General features: G+C 37.3%; 1 protein-coding gene across 3 annotated transcripts in view; it reads right to left on the bottom strand.

The window, feature by feature from the left end:
- Positions 1–18,279, bottom strand: part of PLEKHA7 (pleckstrin homology domain containing A7) — a 146,615-nt gene that overhangs the window by 1,799 nt on the left and 126,537 nt on the right. For all 3 annotated transcript variants that reach the window (XM_041415124.1, XM_041415125.1, XM_041415126.1), the window contains 10 exons: positions 14,818–14,926; positions 13,707–13,945; positions 13,121–13,309; positions 12,734–12,851; positions 11,822–11,901; positions 11,223–11,423; positions 7,930–8,082; positions 5,292–5,425; positions 4,309–4,451; positions 963–1,071 (listed from right to left, as the gene is read on the bottom strand). In XM_041415124.1, the coding sequence (XP_041271058.1) occupies positions 974–1,071; positions 4,309–4,451; positions 5,292–5,425; positions 7,930–8,082; positions 11,223–11,423; positions 11,822–11,901; positions 12,734–12,851; positions 13,121–13,309; positions 13,707–13,945; positions 14,818–14,926 (1,464 nt within the window). In that variant the 3' untranslated portion in view covers positions 963–973. The remainder of the gene's footprint in view (positions 1–962; positions 1,072–4,308; positions 4,452–5,291; positions 5,426–7,929; positions 8,083–11,222; positions 11,424–11,821; positions 11,902–12,733; positions 12,852–13,120; positions 13,310–13,706; positions 13,946–14,817; positions 14,927–18,279) is intronic.

The raw sequence follows: 18,279 nt of genomic DNA, 5'->3' as shown, positions 1-18,279 counted from the left end.
ATATATTTGTACAGACACATGCTAGTCATGTTTTTAAGTCAGTCTGCAGTCACAAAATGGTTGGGGTAGAAAGGGACCTCTGAAGGTCAGCCCCAGCCCCCTGCTCGAGTCTCTGGCACTGTACAATTATTTGAGTTACTCAAGCAACCCCCTTTACTACTTCATCTCTGCTTTATCTTCTTGTTCAAATTTCAGGCAATAAAATTAAGCCAGAGAAAATCAGAAAGCTAAGAATAATATAAAAGGAAAATATGGATGCCTAGCTAGTGTCTTAACTAGGGGCACACTCAGCAGTTGCATACAATATTTACACCTTTTCCTACTTCCAATTTCAAACAGGGAAATCTCTGCTAATTCTACTGAGAAGAGATACAAATACAGACGTTTCTTTGTAAGGACAAAAAAATTACCACAATTTTAATACCTGAAGTGGCAAAATAACCTAACCAGAGACAAACCCAATCTTCTGTTAACATGATCCAATGAAAGGCATGATCAAAGTCAAACACAACATTGCAGAATTAGTCACAAAGGGCCAAATTTTCAGCTCACCTCAGCTAGGACTCCGATGCCAGCTCATGTGTAGGACACCAACCCACAAAGGAAGCCCCTGCTTGTACAGGGGTGCACTTTGGATTCTCTCTTTGCATGCCCTGAGCAGCCAGCAGAGTACAGAGGGCTGCTGAAAACCTGGCCCCCTGTCACCCAGAGGACAGATATCTCCTCCCTTCACCACAGCAGGACTGAGGAAGCACCTCACCCGCAGAGCAACAGCACTGAAGACTCCACCAGCCCACGTGTTAGCTCATTAGAAGCAATATTTACAAGGACAAAAGGTTTCTGAAAAAGTAGCTGCATGCTTTCATTCGGATGGAATCTTGGTTTAGTAAAGGAGTTAAAATTTAGCAAGCCACAGCACAGGCATGATGGGATCAGACATGCTGAGAGCAGTTAGTTCTTACTTGGAAGGTGTTTAAACAAATGTGTAGTGAAATCCATTGCTTAAGGGGGAGTGAGGTGGCTGTGGTACAGAAGGTGAGGGTGCTTTGGGTGGATAGGTCAACTGCTGAGCTAGAAGTGATCACACACAGGAATTAGGCTGCACAATCAAACATTCACATCATAAATGGAGTCACCACCTGATGAGCAATGAATGAGGTGCTACACTATTGTAGTCACATGGAACACATGGTAAACAGCATTTCTACCTGCTGCTTTTTTCCACTCCTTGCATAAATTAAACAAATAAAGATCCTTATTTGCATGAGAATATGGACAACCAATCTTAAGATGAAATTTCACTGGAACATTATGAAGGGACACAACACTGACATACTTTCATCAGCCCTGCTTTTAAAGCTTCTGAAGCTCTGGACCAGCAGCTATATTTGCTAATTCAATTTCCAGACTTCACTGAGGCTGTACAGGTTTTCAGCATTTCCTTTGTTATAGGCCAGTGAGCAAAAACCAAAATAATATACATAAATATAATGTTTACAAAATTACACATATGTATAACATTTTGCTTAGTGCAGCACATGATAAAATAAACACATCTTCAGATCTCAGCTTAAAAATACAGGATAAAGAACACAATGATTACAATTATTCTTGTTTATAAATCTGAGTAATGATATAGTATTGGAAGACAATAATTGTAAAACTGAAGAAATTGAAACCTGATCTAAAATTCTACTTTTATGTTTTGGAGGGCCAAAGCACACAACATAGGAAACGACTTCTTAACATTCTTGTATTTGACTTTAATCTTCCAGATTCTTGGCATGATTTCTACTCAAAAGGTTGATTTCTTATTAGGAACAGAGTAAACTCTAAAATGCTACGGTTAGATAAATTTACAACTTATCTTAAAAGATATATATCGGCATAGTATCCTAAGATAACTGCTCATCCCTGAAAAGGCAAAGCTAAGCTTCACAGTCTTTTTCATAAACAAATCTTTGTAAAACAATTTACATAATTAGTTTGGGATTTTCAGATGTGGTCAGCTTCATCATCAAGGAGCAAATGATAAGCCATACTTCAAAAATCAAACTACAAAAAATAAGAATGTGAAGGAATCTGTAATATGAGACTAAATAAGACTGTAAAATCAGCTGTGCAAAGTGTCAAACACTTTCCTTTTTAATCATCTTAGTTCATCAGAAAACAGGAAATAGGCCATAACTAAAACACCTGAACTCTTTTCTGGTTTGTAGATTTTCTATTAAAACCAAACCACTCTGGCTTTTTTTTGGTTTGTGGTTTTTGTTTTTTTGTATGTGGGTTTTTTGTTTGTTTGTTTGGGGTTTTTTTTGTTGTTTTTTTTTAAGAATACCATGGAAGGTGTTTGCTTTTAAAGGAGTAAGAAATAACTGAAATCAAAGCAAGACATGTTTCAAGAAGTGAGTTTTTGAGGTACAAGGGTGGCAACAAAAGGCTGTACATAAATACAAAAGTTGGGAATTCCTTAAAAACTTTAGTCTTTGGCTACTGTGTTAGGGTTTCTTTAAGTGTCTGAAAGACAAAAGAGGCAGCTGCTATGCTTCACAAAGAAAATTACACTAAAACTTATCTCACAACTGACTGCAAATATTCTGAAGCAGCATTTAAACATTTCAGTGCCAATACACACTTTAATTCCTTCTCTGAGGAAACTAAAGAATTAAGAAGATTTTTGTGGCTACATATATCTAGAAAAATTTGAGGAATCACACTTTTGAGATAATTAAATATTAAAAAATTAAAAAGTATAAATAAAAAGCCTATAGTAATGAAATGTATACTAAATTCACTACACAACATTTAAAAAAAATCAAATCTATTTCAGCAGTGTAGAGTTGCTACAAGTTCAGGCACACCCAGAAGTAACTTAATTGGCCCAACAAAGGCCTTTGAGCAGGGCAGGCACTCTGCTCTTGTACTGACACAGAAGAATAATTTCAGGTACTGGCTGTGTTCATCTGGCTTTTCCCAGCAGAAGCTGAACTCAAGTGGCAAAATGCTCCACTGGCTCATACATTGTGAAAAAAATTCCCAGTCCATAACCAAAAGATTGGAGTACCTGTTACAAGGCTCTGGTCATTAGAACTGGGATCAAAGCACCTGTGGAAAAGCCCTGTTGATACACCCATGGCCTGAAGAGCCATAAGGTTATTCCTGAACTGCTCCCATGATTTTACAGTTCTGTTTTTCCGTTGTTTGGTTTAACTTTATAATGTCTGACCTCCTCAGCAAATCATTCTCTCCCTGCCAGTCAGTTAAATTACCCACAGAAACTCTCTGAAGTCTCAAGATTCCTATCTTGGAAATGCATTCCATCCCCTCAAAATGCCATTCCCCTCAGGTTCAGCTGGCACTGCACCCCTGAGTGTACAGCCACATTCAATCAACGCTGTTACTGCAGATGCACGTCACGCATCTCGATACTGCAATAATCTGTCTTTAATGGGAAGGTCTTAAGGGCTGCTGTGGCAAGAGCCATAAGTTTAAACTGACAACTTTGAATGAGAAATGTGCGTATTTTTTCTCCATCATAGTTGAAGTTTCCATTATTTCCATTCTCCACTGGAACAGTGAATGGTGCCAGTTATAAATGGCCAGTCAGACACTTGGGGAAATCACTGCTGCACGGATTACTGTGTGATACAAATCTCTTGACATTTCTTACTTATTTCAACTATAAAGCAATCAAGAGTGAAATTATCACTTTTTAGCAACATATTGCAAAGGATCCATTAATTTCCAGGCATCAAGCGGAATTCCTGCACAGCTGTCTTGCTCTGACCTCTCATCCTGGTCACCAGACAGAAACATGCCCATCCCCATTTTACAAGGTCTTTTTCAGCCTGTTCTCATACAGCTCAAGCTGCAAATGATTCCAACCTCATCTCAATCACCAGACCAGGGAACTTTTCTCTTTAAAAAAATATTTTAAATCCTCTTTTCTTGATTGTTTTTTGAAGTCACAGATCCATTTACTTTCAAAAAATGAACATAGAAGTATTTGGTTTAATGTAATTATACAGGATTAAAATGCCAATTTTTTTAGCACTATTATTTAGAGCAAGTTTCCAAGTTCTGAACGCATTGATTGTAGTGTTTTCCCCCGCTTTATCCTGTCCACTGGAGGCCAAATACTCAATGTAAATCATTAGCCCCTCTCCATTTCTTACCTACACACACTTTTCACTATTTTGAATATGAATGACTAAAACTTTCCCTTATGCCAGGAGTTCAGCAACAACCCCACACAACTTGAGAAGCAGGTAAGGAATATCTGTTATTTTGTAAATAACTAAGCATTACCTGCTACCTCCTTGCTCCTCTGAGAGGCTTCAGAAGCCAGAGCATATGAAATGGTAATGATGCGCTCCTGCTCCTGCAGCTGTGAATCTAAATCAATCGAGTTGTGTTTGTCCTGGGCAACAGTAGGCTGCAGATTGTGCATACTGGGGGGAAAGTGAAAAACAACATTAACATTTGCAAACATAAAGAATCCACCATGCAGATAAGAACGAGCTTGAATTCAGACAGCAGTTTTCAGATCTCATCTATCAAGCTCCGTATTTTATTGCGGTTCTTTAAAACAGGGTTGATGTTGTATGCAAATGCCTACAGCACACAAGGAAAAATGACAGTCACCACACGTTCAATCACAATTTCTGCATAGCCTTAAGAACATCTGAAAGTCCTTTTTTAGAAATATCCTTAATGTGCTTAAATGAAAGCACTACAAAAGCGCTATTTATTTGAAGTTGTTAGTAAAATTCCTTGCTAGTGCTCAGAGAAAAGGAAAAACCTGGTGGTCCTCAGGTTGTACCCCTTCCTAAGAGAGAGCAAGTACCTGACAAATCAAATTCTGGAAATGGAATGTTTCAGCTGACTGTGTTAGCTGTAAGTAGCTGAAAGTGTTGTTTCACAACTCCAGTTCTCTGGCCACAACAAAATTGCTCTCATGCTGACTTTTCTTCTGCTTTTGGCCAGCTTTGTGCCTTTTCTTCCTCCTCACTCTCATCTACAAGTTGTTTGGTAAGGACTTAGTACTGTTTTTGGACTCTCTAAACAAGAAAATGGACATATACAAAATTCATAAGTATGTCTTCTACCTTGTTTTAAAAAGCAGCTCTAAGTATGCCCTAAGTAAGCTCTAAGTATAAATTCTGAGTGCATTTTCTCAAAGCTACAAGTTGCATTCAGGTAACAGAAATAAAGATTGTTGTACGATGTTAGTTCTCAATGTTCAACATGAGCCCCTGTGTAAGATTTGGAAAAAACCCCTAAAACCTAACCTGGATTTAGTAAGAATATTCTTTATCTTTTCTGCTTTACGCTGCCTTGCTGCCAGTTCTTCTGTAGAAAGAGGCTCCTCTGGCTCCAGTTCAACATAACGTTCTGGAATTACAACCTTCTCAGGTTTTGACAACTGTAGAAAGAAAGCAAGCATCGAGTTTTCAGTAACAAAGACTTGAAAGAAATTGAGATAAATCCTCCTCAATGAGAGAACACAGTGAAAAGAATAAAGCATGGATTTTCACAGTCAGTACATGTACCTGACGCTTGACACTTCTTCTGGATATCTAGCTGATGCCCTTTCAACAGTGTTCCCTCTGATTCTTTTTACTTCAGAAGATAGATTGAACAAATATTTAAAGGGATTACAGAAGAAGTCAGAATCAACAGAAAACCTTTCTTCAGCTCAGGCTTAGAGCCCAAAATAGGACACTGCCTAAAGCTCTTAGAGCAGAAAGAAGCAACCACTCTGAAACTGACTGGACAACCTGAGATATCAGTGTCATGATAGTTGTGTCATGCCAGCCAGAACTTCCTACATCTGAAAGGAAATATCACTGAAAGTTGTAACCCAGGGTGTCATTCTTTTGAGACTGGATCATCTGTGAACAGCAGAGGGGAATAAAAGGCAAACAGAAATACACTACACTGTGCAATTGTAAAAACACATTGCATAAATTCTGTAGACTGAAAATTTTAATATGACTGCACAAAAGCTAGAAACAATTTTTTACTAGGATAAATTACTTTGTGGGAACTTTTCACTCCTCCCAATGAAAATACAGTTTACAAACTTTGAAAATCAATTCTCATCATACAGAACAGACTGCTTTTGAAAACAAAAATAGAGGATGCATGAATAAATGGAAATCAAGCAAAGGAGAACTATTTTTTTCTTCTTCTTATCAGAATTTTGTTAAAACACTCATGAGGCAATGAGTTTTCAAAATCTGAAGTTTTCAATGAAAATAACCCTGAATTTTTTCATCACTGACCTTGGTTCATGCTAATTCAATGGATTATGTAAAGTGGCCTGACCTAACCCCCAGTGCTTAGGCTCAGTAATTCACAGGAAATCTCATGCCAAGAGCACACACTGGCACACTCAACCATATTAAAATCACAGCCTCAAGTTTTTAGACTTTCTTATCGGGAAACCCAAAGCCAATACTTCCAGAAAAATCCTCATTTTTCCAATACACTTGCCTACTTTTGAATCCAACTCCTCTCTGAAGGTCTAGATATAGACATATATACACCTTTTTTTTTAAATGTGTATCTCTATCTCCATACTGTATCAAACCTATATTAGCTCATCCCGTCACCTTCAGAATAACAAACCTCTTAAATCATTGCATGAGTTGATGGATTTTCTTAAAGACAGAACTGCATGTGCTTCCTTCTGAGGCACAGAGGTACCTCAAACACAGAAGTGCCTGCCAGGTGAAGAGAAGGCCCACATGAAATGGAAAAGGACAACAAGGCCAGGTTGGATGGAGCTCTGGTGCAGTGGAAGGTGTCCCAGCCCATGGCAGGAGGCTGGAATTAGATCATCTTTAAAGTCCCTTCCAACACAAATGTATGATTCTAACGTGGGTAAACTGAGAAAAAAGCATTCCACTCAGAGCTTCAGACCTACTTCAGTTACTCTGAAGCAGGACAGAAATGCCTATGAGCAAAAATGTCTCCCATTCAAGGCTCAAAGGAAGTACAAAGTGATACCCATAGCCCCAGAGGCCTTCTGGAAAAGAAAAATGAATACCAGAATGCAACAAGGAAAGGCAGAAGAACAGAAGTTATTTTCTGTTTCTGAACTTTACAGAAGCACTGTATTTTCTGTAAAAATTATACAAAGATTAACTGAAAGATAAATTCATTCATAGAGTTCAACAGATAACGACTCACAGAGTAAACCATTCACAAATATCTCTGTCTGTAAAATGATACTCTGCCAACAGCTTTCAGAAGAGTACAGGTGCTTACCAGTCTAATTACCATTAATAGTTGTACTGGTTTGCCATCTCCCATGGCATTTAACACAGCACAAGGTAGCCCCTGCAGCCTTTCCTCTTGCTGTGTTCTCTCCTTCCCACCAGATGGCTCAATCGCATTTCAAACTGGCATTTCCTCCCTTACTGGAGCTGAGCAAAGACCTCTTGTGTGCCCAGAACATCGACCAAGTCATTCCTAAAGCTGACAGAAATATGTTTTCTGCTCAAGCCCAAATAAAGCAGAGCTTCCTCTCTCTATCATCATTTGCCAGTCAACATGAAAATTAGCGAGGTAACTCTGGGGAACTAACTCGTCCTTCTTTCCTGCTTCTCATTATGTTGTCTTCTCGTCTTTTTTTCCCAATTTACAGAACTTACCCTAACTTAATCGCTCTTCCCTTTAAAGCCTGAGATATATATTTAAAAGACTAGAGCCAACTTCTCAATTTCTTCTTTCTACAAAAGCACAACATGAACACAAACCTTACAAAGGTGCCAGGTCATAAATTTTCAGTACCCAAAAGAGTCCTTTTAGTTCAAACTTCCAGCGAACTTTCAAAAGAAAAGATGAGAATTCACTGCCTAAAACTTAGAAAAGTTAAGGTTTTGGGACAGAGGATAGGAGGCAAAAGATTGTGAGTGTTACCTCTCTGCTGATATCTAAATCATAGTCTTGAGGCTCCAGGTCTGTCTCTGTCACTGTTACTGGCTGAACTTTTAACCATTCATTTTCATCCTTGTCTTCTCCACGAATTGCCCTCTCAAGTAACTGCAAATCAAATTCTTGCTCTCGTTTCCACTGGTAATAGATACAAAACAATTAACAGCATTCAACCATACTGCCAAACTCACCATACAGCAATGCACAATACTACTGCAGCAAAAGCTACCCTGCTGAAAGAATCAGCAGGGCAAACCCCTGAAGTGACAACAGAAAGAAAATAAAACTGCATTTCTCGGTATATAAGGGTGGGAGTTTTGATCTCTAGCCGTGCTCTGAGGAATTCAGAGTATTGTTTAATTTTACATGTTCAGCAGTATTAGATTCTAAGAAATTTATTAATCCCAATTATATATTTGCTGATTAACACAGGCACATGGAAAAACACTTTTGGAATCACAGGTGTCACCACCAGTGAGCCTACAGGCTGGCAGAGTAGTCCTTGGCATTGTAAAGAGGCAGTGCTGTGTGGTTCTGGATGATTACACAGAAAGGCTATTTACAGTGCTGGTTGAGAATCACAACTTGAAAATTTTATGTATCTTTTTTAGAATAATACCTACTGCTTAAAACTGATAATATATTATGTATTACCAGTAACTTGTCTTGAATTTTAAAAAATTTACTTTTAAGCTATTCAGACTTGACTAAAAGCAGTCTAGCTACCTGCAAAAGTTTTCCACACAGTCTTTAAAACACAAATATTTAGCAATGTAAATCAGAACTATTTAATATTTATTGATATTTAAATTTAGTATATTTAAACTAAGCTTTTAGGTATTCTAATATTATAGAGTACCTGAAAGCACTGCATAGTAGTCCCTACACAGCTACACACAATACAGTTACATATAAACTCACACTTAAGGACACTACCAATAACTTTTTGTTCAAAAAATTAAGTTCAGTTGTAGCATCATTCCATCCAGTAGGTGTGAGCAACTTTACCATACATGATATGAAAAGCAGTAGAAAAAAAGACAGGACAAAACCAACAACAACAACAAAATTATCTCCTCAAGGTTCTGAGGCAATCAACAGGAAAATGTGCCACTTCTACGTTTCAGAAAAATACCTCCAGTATTTCTGGTACAAATCTTGGACTTGTTTTGGAAGAAGTTTGAACTCCACATGAAGTCCTTAGACTTCATTATGTCACTTGCATTAATAAATCTAATTGAAACCTATTCATGCACAAGCTCTCAGTATTCACTCAGAAGATAAGTATCTTCCATGTATATTAAAAAGTTAAGTAGGTAAGAGGCAATTATATCTCAAAAATTAATACATTACAGAATTCAACAGAGAAAAGATGATTTTTCTCATATGAGTACTCCAAACTCATCCTTCTACTCATATTAGAACCAGGCCTGATTGAGATAGTATATTTTAAATACACAGTATCATTTCCAAGTTGTTGTTATCTAACAGGTAAGAAAAACATCAAACCATTCTTATGAAGCAGTTCTTTTATTGGCTTTGATGTTGCAACTTTTACATTAAAAAGGCATTGTATATAACAAACGAATTCATGAACTGTGATCAATACTTAAAGTGTCATCCTACACTTGAGAGCTGACCAATTAAAATTTAGAATTACACATACAATGTATGTTTAAAGCAAATGTTACACACTGAGCAGCACTTCAATTATACATTTAACTGTTTGCCATTGTGGCTGCTAAATAATTGTAATGCTGTAAGTAATTGTGCTATCAAACATGCTTTTGCGTATCAAAGCCCCATAGGTACAAGAGATGACCTCTACAAAACACTACTAGGGCTGAAAAACTCTATTTTAATTCTTTACAGCAAGAAAAAGACCAAGATGGCACCCAAATTTATAAATAAAGTGTTTGCCACAAATGTTAATAATAAGTGTTATGAAAGCGTTTCAATTCAACTTGTGCATGTTATGTGAGTCAGAAAACATAAGAAGCTCAGATTTATTTCTTCCAATTAAAGTACGAAAGTAACAGTGGTACTATAGTACTACAATTCCCAAACATTATGCACTGTCTTTAAAAAATTAGTGATTGCAAAACAGAAGACAAAACAGATGAATGTCTCCAAGCAGTGCAGTTGTATTTACTGGGGAAGTAAATACAAATAACTGGCTGCAAATTAGTGCTACAGAACAGTGGGAATGAAAAGCTGATTATAAAGTTTTTTCAATGCCAGCAATTGACACACATGTACTAAATGCAATTAAGCCTGGTAAAAATTGAGTAGTCCAGTTAGAAATTTTAAAGTAGCTACAAAATTCTGCAAATTAAAAACAAGCAAACAAAAAAAAAAATAAAAAGAGGCATTAGGTATGATGAGTGACAAATTTAAAAGCAAGAGATCTTGTGCAATGAATTAGGTAAAACAATGTGATCATTCTAAAGCTCTAGTGGACCAAATAAAAAAATAAATTAAAAGACCACAGCATAAGTGCAATTACAGTACAATCCTGGTTTAGCACCAAGTGAGCAACTGGGTAACTTCACCAATCAGAATTGCTTTGGTTAGTATCCAAAATGTATCATTATAAACTTCTCATCTGCACAGCATTTACTCTCAGAAAGCAACAAAAATACTTTTCTTTAGCAGCCTAAATTTCAGCCTTATTAGAATATTCTACATTTTGAGCTTTAAAGAAGAATTTGTATCAATTAGAATACATTAGCTCTCACATAAATTCCTAATCAGCACGATTAGATTTTAAAACTGATTATCCATTTATCATCTTTTTTAAAAAGAACAAACACCACCTTGGTCTGATATTACCACCGACTATCTTGCAGGATAACTTATGAATTAAAAGGAAAAACACCCATGGTGAGAAACAACATTCTAAAAGGCCCATTCCATTATGAAGCAGTTTTAAAACTGTACAAGCTTCTGTCACTTTCTAAATACAATTCCAAGGGAAAAACAAAAATCATGGCTCTGAAATCACCCCAATACACTGGCATCTCCACTCATCACTAACCTCTGACCAACTTACCTGCTGAACCTGCTACAGTTACCATAACCATGAGTAAAAAACATCATCTGTTCCTCACACTCTCGAACTCATTTGATACCACAGAACACTAATTTAATCAGACTAGAAGCATCACACACGCTCAAGTGAAAGTGCTTGCCGGGAGGGGAAGGAGGAAAAAAAAAAAAAAAAAGAATAAATCCAAAGATATTTTTAGTTTAGTCCTTTTAAGGCATATCTAACATACTGAGCCAACGTCTGCAGACACGGGCCTGATGAAAGAGCGAGATGAAACAGGCTGCCTTTCTCCTTGGCTAAGAGTCCTCTTGCGTTCCCGCACTAACGCCTTCTGATGTCTCTTCATTCTTTCTAGCTGCTCCTCTGCACTCATCTTGCCTCTTTGGTGGTCTCCAGAGTATAAACGTTCCAAGGCACTCTTTGGTCTCTCCTGGAGAAGTCACAAGGCACACAAAACACATGTTGTAATTAATACTTTATAAGAAGTATACAAAAAAAAATGAACTCCTTCTCCTATCTCATTACTAAATTTTGTTCTACTAACTTTGCATTTCTTTGTATATACTCTCTCAACTCTGTATTTCCTATTAGTAGTGCTGATTTTTGGTTCTAAATCTTGTTTTATAAATTTATTTGAAATGCAGTAAGTTGTTCGTCTGTTTTCCAGTTCATTTAAGAAAATGAAGAATCGGAGACTTTGTTAGATCATAGCTCTTGCTCCTCCCCCAGGCTACTGCAATCCCACTTCCTGCTACACAAAATATACTCTGGGCTTAACTATTTCAAGCAGTTCAGACATTTGCCTTCAGAAGTTTATGCAAAACTTACCTTGGACCTATCCCTTCGAAGTGTTGCAAACGATGAAATGGTAGATGACTGGTGCAATCTGGAAGTTGATCCAGACAAACCTTTATAAGGAAAAAGAGAATCCCTTAAAATCAAATGACAGACAAAATAAGAAAAGTATCTGTTTTGTTAAATTTTATTATATTGTTTCTGTGGCATTCTGGTCACTATCTGAGCACACATTTTTCAATCAGATGATCATAAGAGGCATGAAATTTCATTTTAGCCAAACACAATGCACTTCAGGTCGCTACTGATCTAAAGTCAGAAAAATCTATAATAATTTAGAAGCTTATATAAAATGTGGGATAGGTTGAACTCAGCTGTACAAGAGTAGATAGCACAAATAATCGCATCTATTAAGAAAATAAAACATTAACACTCACAGTTAGAAATGAAGATATAAGCAAATGGCTAAGAAATCATTTGCTTTTGGCCCATATATCATCTTTATCCCCATCTCCAAAACAGTTACAGGACAATAGCACAGTGGGGATGGAGTGTCAAGTCAGACATAATGTCTGGAGCACTGCTGTCATATACTTTATCAGTTACATTTTAATGGCAATATAGGTGTTTTAAAAATACTTGGACTTTGCAAAAGATAGTACAGAACTTATGAGGAAAAATAACTTTGAATATAAGAGATATTCTAATGGCCAGTTCCATGTTTTGCTATGGGGTTTTTTACACCTTCTATATTAAGTTGCTTTGTCAAAGGCTGATTGTCTGCAACACCACCATTAAAATGCACAAAATTTCTGAACTTCCACTGAATAGTTAATTTAAAAACAGTGATCTGGTGATTAAGATCATCTCAAGGAAACCCTACAAGAGAAAAGCTCCTATACAGACAGTACTGTTAGGGATCAATTCCATAGATTCCTGGCTTACCACGGGTAGGCAATGTCTGGTATCCACTGTCAGGACTTATTAAAGCACTGGAAGGGTGGCTGAGGTCACCCCCTACCATTGCCAGTTCTGGTTCACTCATGTATGACCGCAGCTCCACCTATACGGAAAAATACTCATCAGCTCAAGTGAAATCATAGACAGCAAGTTTTAATAATCCTAAAGCTTTGTTTCTGGGTTGCTACATCTCTCTCTGCCATTATTATATAGCATGCATCATTAGTATTGTGATGCCATTATTATTGCCTTGCCATTCTAGACCATGCTTACTTTATTAAAGGTCCATGTATTTTACAGACAAGAATAACATATTTTATTCAAGGTTCCCATATCTTTGAAGAGCAGGGGTAGAGGAGTGTGAGAGCTCACCCTGTAATCTCCATTTACATACTGGCCGAGCTCTCGGTCTCTCTTTCTCTCGTCTGACTGGCGCTTCAGGCCCCGCACCGAGGTGTGTCTGATGACAGTGGCTTCTCTGGGGAGGGGTGGGACAGCTGGTGGCTGATCCTCAGGGCTGTACAGCTGAGGGAGAGGAGGTCTGGGAGGTGCTTCATCTTCCTGGAACAGGAAAGCACAGGGATTTGGCAAAGAGCATGAAAACAGTCTGGCAGAAACTGCAAAATAAAGGTCAGTGCATTATATTGTGACTGCTTCAGTGTGCTCTCCTCTGTCCACACCAGAAGCTTGAGGCTTTAAAGCCCACGCAAGACCCAAGAAATCAACCACAAAGCATTTCCAAGGAAGGCTCTGAATATTAATACGTTCTAAACCAGTCTATGGCCACTGCACAATAGGCTCCACATGTATTGTGCTGGAAGTGCTGCTGCTGAGCTCCAACACAAACACCACTGCTGTACCTCCATGGCGTGCACTTCCCACCCACGACACTCCCACTGCTCCTGACAGAAGGGAAATGGAAACACTGCTGCAGGAATCCCACAAGAGCAGTACTTACAACCTTTGGCTTGAGCTTGACTGGTGACTGAAGAGGTGGCTCGATTTTTTTCAGCTGCTGTGCTTGGTGCTGTGTCCTGGTCTGGAAATAAGGCTGTGGGTACAGCCGGACCTCCAGAGGGGATTTCACTGGACTGCGTGGAGGGCTCTGTGGGATGGACAGTTTGCTCTCCACAGCAGCAAGGGAAGTTGGTAAGGAAGGCACTGAAGACTGAGAAAATGAAGGCACTGTTTTTCTCTCTAGGGCAGAAATAGACAAAAACATTTCTTGATGATGATCCAGCGAGTCTTTCAGGCCAAAAATGAAACCACACGGTTCGGTATCATCCCGTAAAATATTCCCAGTGGAGGGCAGTGGGAGCAAAGAAAGGAGAAGCCTGGGAGTTACATGAAATCAGTCCATAAACTGCATCTGGCCCCATGCCACAGATCCTTAAGCTGCCTACAGATCTAGACCATCTCAGAACTATTTTATCTCTGTATGTGAGAGGTGAGTTCTGCAGTAGGCGTTAACAGTCTCTTGCTACCCCACCACATCAGGTCCTGTCTTTGAAATGTAATAAAACCACTGCAGCGCAGACCACACACACTTTGCTTTCCTCCCTTCCAGAGCTGATGTTGCTCTGCCCACCAAACACCTGCCTGAACAGGGAGGGGAAAGGCAACTGCAGCAAGAGCAGCTGGGCTGCACCCAAGGGAAAAAAAAAAAAAAACAACAAAAACAAACAATAAACCCAGAGAAAAAACACAGAGAAAAGCTTCTGGACAGGATGCAGAACAGATACTACACTGGCAAGGGCCTGGCACCTGACAGAAACCCCTTCTGCAACTTGAAGAATGTAGCCCATTATGGTTATTGTTTTTCCCTTCTTTTTATGGCTTGTTACATTTTAGAACCATTGGTATGTGAAAACAAATTAAAAAAACCTTTCTGTCACCTCAGGCAAGAAACACCAAGTTTATGCCCTCAATCAACAGAGATTTCTGACACATCCAGTAGCAGAATTAACTGGATTTTCTGCAGCAGAACAAACTTCCAGATTATTTGCAGAGGCTCAAAGACTCAGCTGCATTGGTAATTTTTTTTTTTTTTTTTACTATATTCCCCTTACCTGGATTCTTTATAGAGTCTACTATGGTTTTGTAGTTTGCTTTATTTGCACTCAAGCCAGCTGTAACATCTTCAATTCTCCACAAGTCTTTTTGTATTTGTGTTTTCTCCTGTTGTTTGTAGTGAAAGAAAAAAAAATAATCAATGCCTCAGTTTTAATTTATTATGGGCCTTTCCTTCTTTTGATATCACCAAACTACAACTAAAGAACTTACATGAAATCTTAGCAGTTTAGAAATTAGTTAAATAATTATTTTAAAATAAAAATTAATAAATACAAAACACCAACAAACATATATTGTCCATAAAATTTATTAGAGCATTTTCTGACTCTTGGAAGACTTCCTATAGAAGACAGGGTAAAAGAGACAAGTTTTTATTTTTCTACAATATTGTTCAGACTACAAAAATACAGTTTAATGTTCTACATAAAATTAGTTTCCAGAACCTTTTAATTTGAACTTTGTTCTTAAATCCTATACCTACCAAATTTAAGACTGCTAAAGCAACCTTAAAAGACATCTCAATACTTTTAGGGGAAATATCCAGTATTTAAAAAGCAGAAAATCAAACTCAGAATTGCTGACAATTTTAATTTCTGCTTATATTTGAGCTGTTAGGCCTACTGGCCATGATGTATTACAGGTTAAAACAATACACTGCTGCTGCTCCAGGACTTGGTCTCATCTTGCATCCTATTTGCTTTACCAAGGCTTTTTTCCAGGAGGAAAGAAAGAAAGGGAAGCTTTGTCTACAGACTGAGCTGCATCACAGCCTGGCTCCTGAAGCCACCATTTCAGTCACTCCAATCATCTTAAATAGCTGCTGTCATCTAATTCATTAAAGCCTGGTAACACAGATTTCAAAAATTTGCATCAAGAATAAACTTAGTAAAACCAATACCATTAAAGAAAGTGAAGGCAGTGAAACACTCAAGAATTGCTCACAAACTGCTCAAGAACTCCAGAAATTCATCACTTGCCATGAGCTGCAAAATAGCTACTAATTAATCCTATAAGGCTGAGGGTGGAAAAAAACTTCAGTAAAAGCTGTTACACCTCATAGAGCTAAGGAAGGCATATAAATTGCTTTCCACTTTCTGTCTTAAATCAGGAAATATGTTCAGCCAGGTTACAGATCAGCAAACAGGGTGCCAAGAACACAAACATTTAAATGATGGAGAATGTTATTTGCCTGTAGTAAACTCACTCGATAGATAGGACACATTTTGAAAGATTGTCAGGACACAAACTATAAATTTGCACATTTCATTTCATTTTTCTGAGATTAATCATACTACAAGGAACCAAATGATGGATTTACAACAATCAAGCCTCAGAACTGGTGAAAAAAACCCACTATGTTGCACTGAAAATCCTGCTTCTGAAACCACTCAAAATGTTTGATTAGTCAATGTAAAAAAGCCAGATCTTTTAATATTATTTCTTCCCATTACTTAAATATTGATGTGAAGAGAATATTTTAGATCTAAAATGGACCCAGGCTGAACGATAAGCAGATTAATTAATTTTAAAATTATGAAAGACAAGATTTCTGTTTACAGAGGGGTATAAATAAACTGTATTGGCAAGCAGAAAGAGGTGACTTGGAGAGAAAATTTTATTTCTCTAACTTCCTTCAAACAGAAACATAATTTAGACTGACAAAGCCAGAGGAGAAAGACATACCAACTAAGAAGTTATCACCGAAAAAGTAACCCATCTCAGTTAAATTCAGCATGCCCAGATCCCCCCCCCCAACCCTTCAGCAAAAGACAACTGAAACTGCATTCTAAAAAGCAAGATTTACTCTGACCAAGCTGCTTAAACATTTAGGTTTTAACCTCTTAATTAATGCTACATAGAAACAACATCAGCAGTCTCCTACAGCAACTTGAGCCTGCAAATTTACTGAATTTTTAATAATATTCCACGAAGACTGCGTTTTTTTTAAAATACAGTATATATTAATTTAGTCCTATTGGAAAGTGCTAGATAAACAATCTTGAATCTACACGCCCTTGGGCAGAGATAAAAAAAAATTCTAACTATTATGGGTACTTCAATTGAGACTTCTTTGAAGGAATATAGTTTTTTAGAATATTCAGTACTTTCTGAAAAAATCAGTTCCCCTTAGAATCTCCAAAATAGGTATTCAGAAACATTTTTTTTAAAACTTAGCCAAACATATCTGTGCATACTATATGTATAGATATATAAAAGTATACACACATACAACTGATAATGTGCTTATGGCTGTGTGTGTATTTATAATTAATCACTTATGTGATACGAGATGATAATCAAACAGAATTAACATTTTTTTTCTGTGCAAACCACACTCCCTTCCATATGTATTGGTGAATCCCATGCCACACACTCAGTATTTTAAGCATGTTTAACACCTAACTGGAAATTTTATCTCAAAGTAGTCTTAAAAGGTGTATTTTGTTTAAATGTGTAATTTGCCTCTGTTAAACTAAGTAATTTCATACAAGGACCACTTTATTCTACTATTCCCTTGGGATTTTATTTAAAATATATTCTACAGCTGAGCTCAATTACATATTCTGACTCCAGAAACTGAATCACTTCCCCACATCCCAAAATGAAAAGTAAATTAAAATGTACTTTCAAGATTGATGCAATCAAAAAAGGTTTTACAACTCTTGCTTTGATACTAACATTTGTTCATTAATAGTGAAAATAAACAGGCTTCAAATTATATCTGATCAGATACTTAATGCAAGCAAGCTAAAAAACTTAACTAGTGAGTTCTTTTGGTCCAGGATATTTGGAAAAGTAGACTAAGACTTGAGAAAAATGTATACATTAACAGTGTTCCTTGTGTTCAGCTCACACTAAGGAAAAATTATCCAGTATTCCCTGAGAATAAAGTCACCAGCTGTAAGCAGGTATGTAGAAATAATCTGGTATTCCACATCCATTTCAGCAAAGAAAATAACTGAGCTTCAAACAAAGCTTCTTTTTAAAATTTGAAACTGAATAATTGATTTAAAACTGGGATGCCTTTCAATTACTGATGGCTGTTAAACACTTATTCCACTTCACAAAACAATCTGCAGAGATAAATCTTCCATAACTAGAAGAACATGACAAAGAACAAGTAATGACAATAACAACCAGTGACTGATGCTCTTAAAAATGGATAAAGAAGCCAACAATGTCAGATCAAATAAATGGAAGGCTAAGAAGTCCTGCACAGTCTTATAAATTGAATAGGTTATCAATGTCAAGATGTCAGCACGTAATAAAAACGTAATAAAATAATGACAAATTTGCATAGACAACTTCTGGGAAACTGTGGCACTACTGCATGTGTGCTGCAAGACAATGCAGTGGTTTTCTCACTGCACAGCCACGCTGCCACACAGTGCCTGAACTCTGCAAGCCAAATTACATGACAGCTGAACACACTGCAAAAATGGCAGAGAAAATTTCTC

This window comes from Onychostruthus taczanowskii, unplaced genomic scaffold (assembly GCF_017590055.1).
Source record: "Onychostruthus taczanowskii isolate IOZ18803 unplaced genomic scaffold, ASM1759005v1 scaffold49, whole genome shotgun sequence".
NCBI classification, from domain to species: domain Eukaryota; kingdom Metazoa; phylum Chordata; class Aves; order Passeriformes; family Passeridae; genus Onychostruthus; species Onychostruthus taczanowskii.
This window is presented reverse-complemented; position numbering and strand designations above follow the sequence as displayed.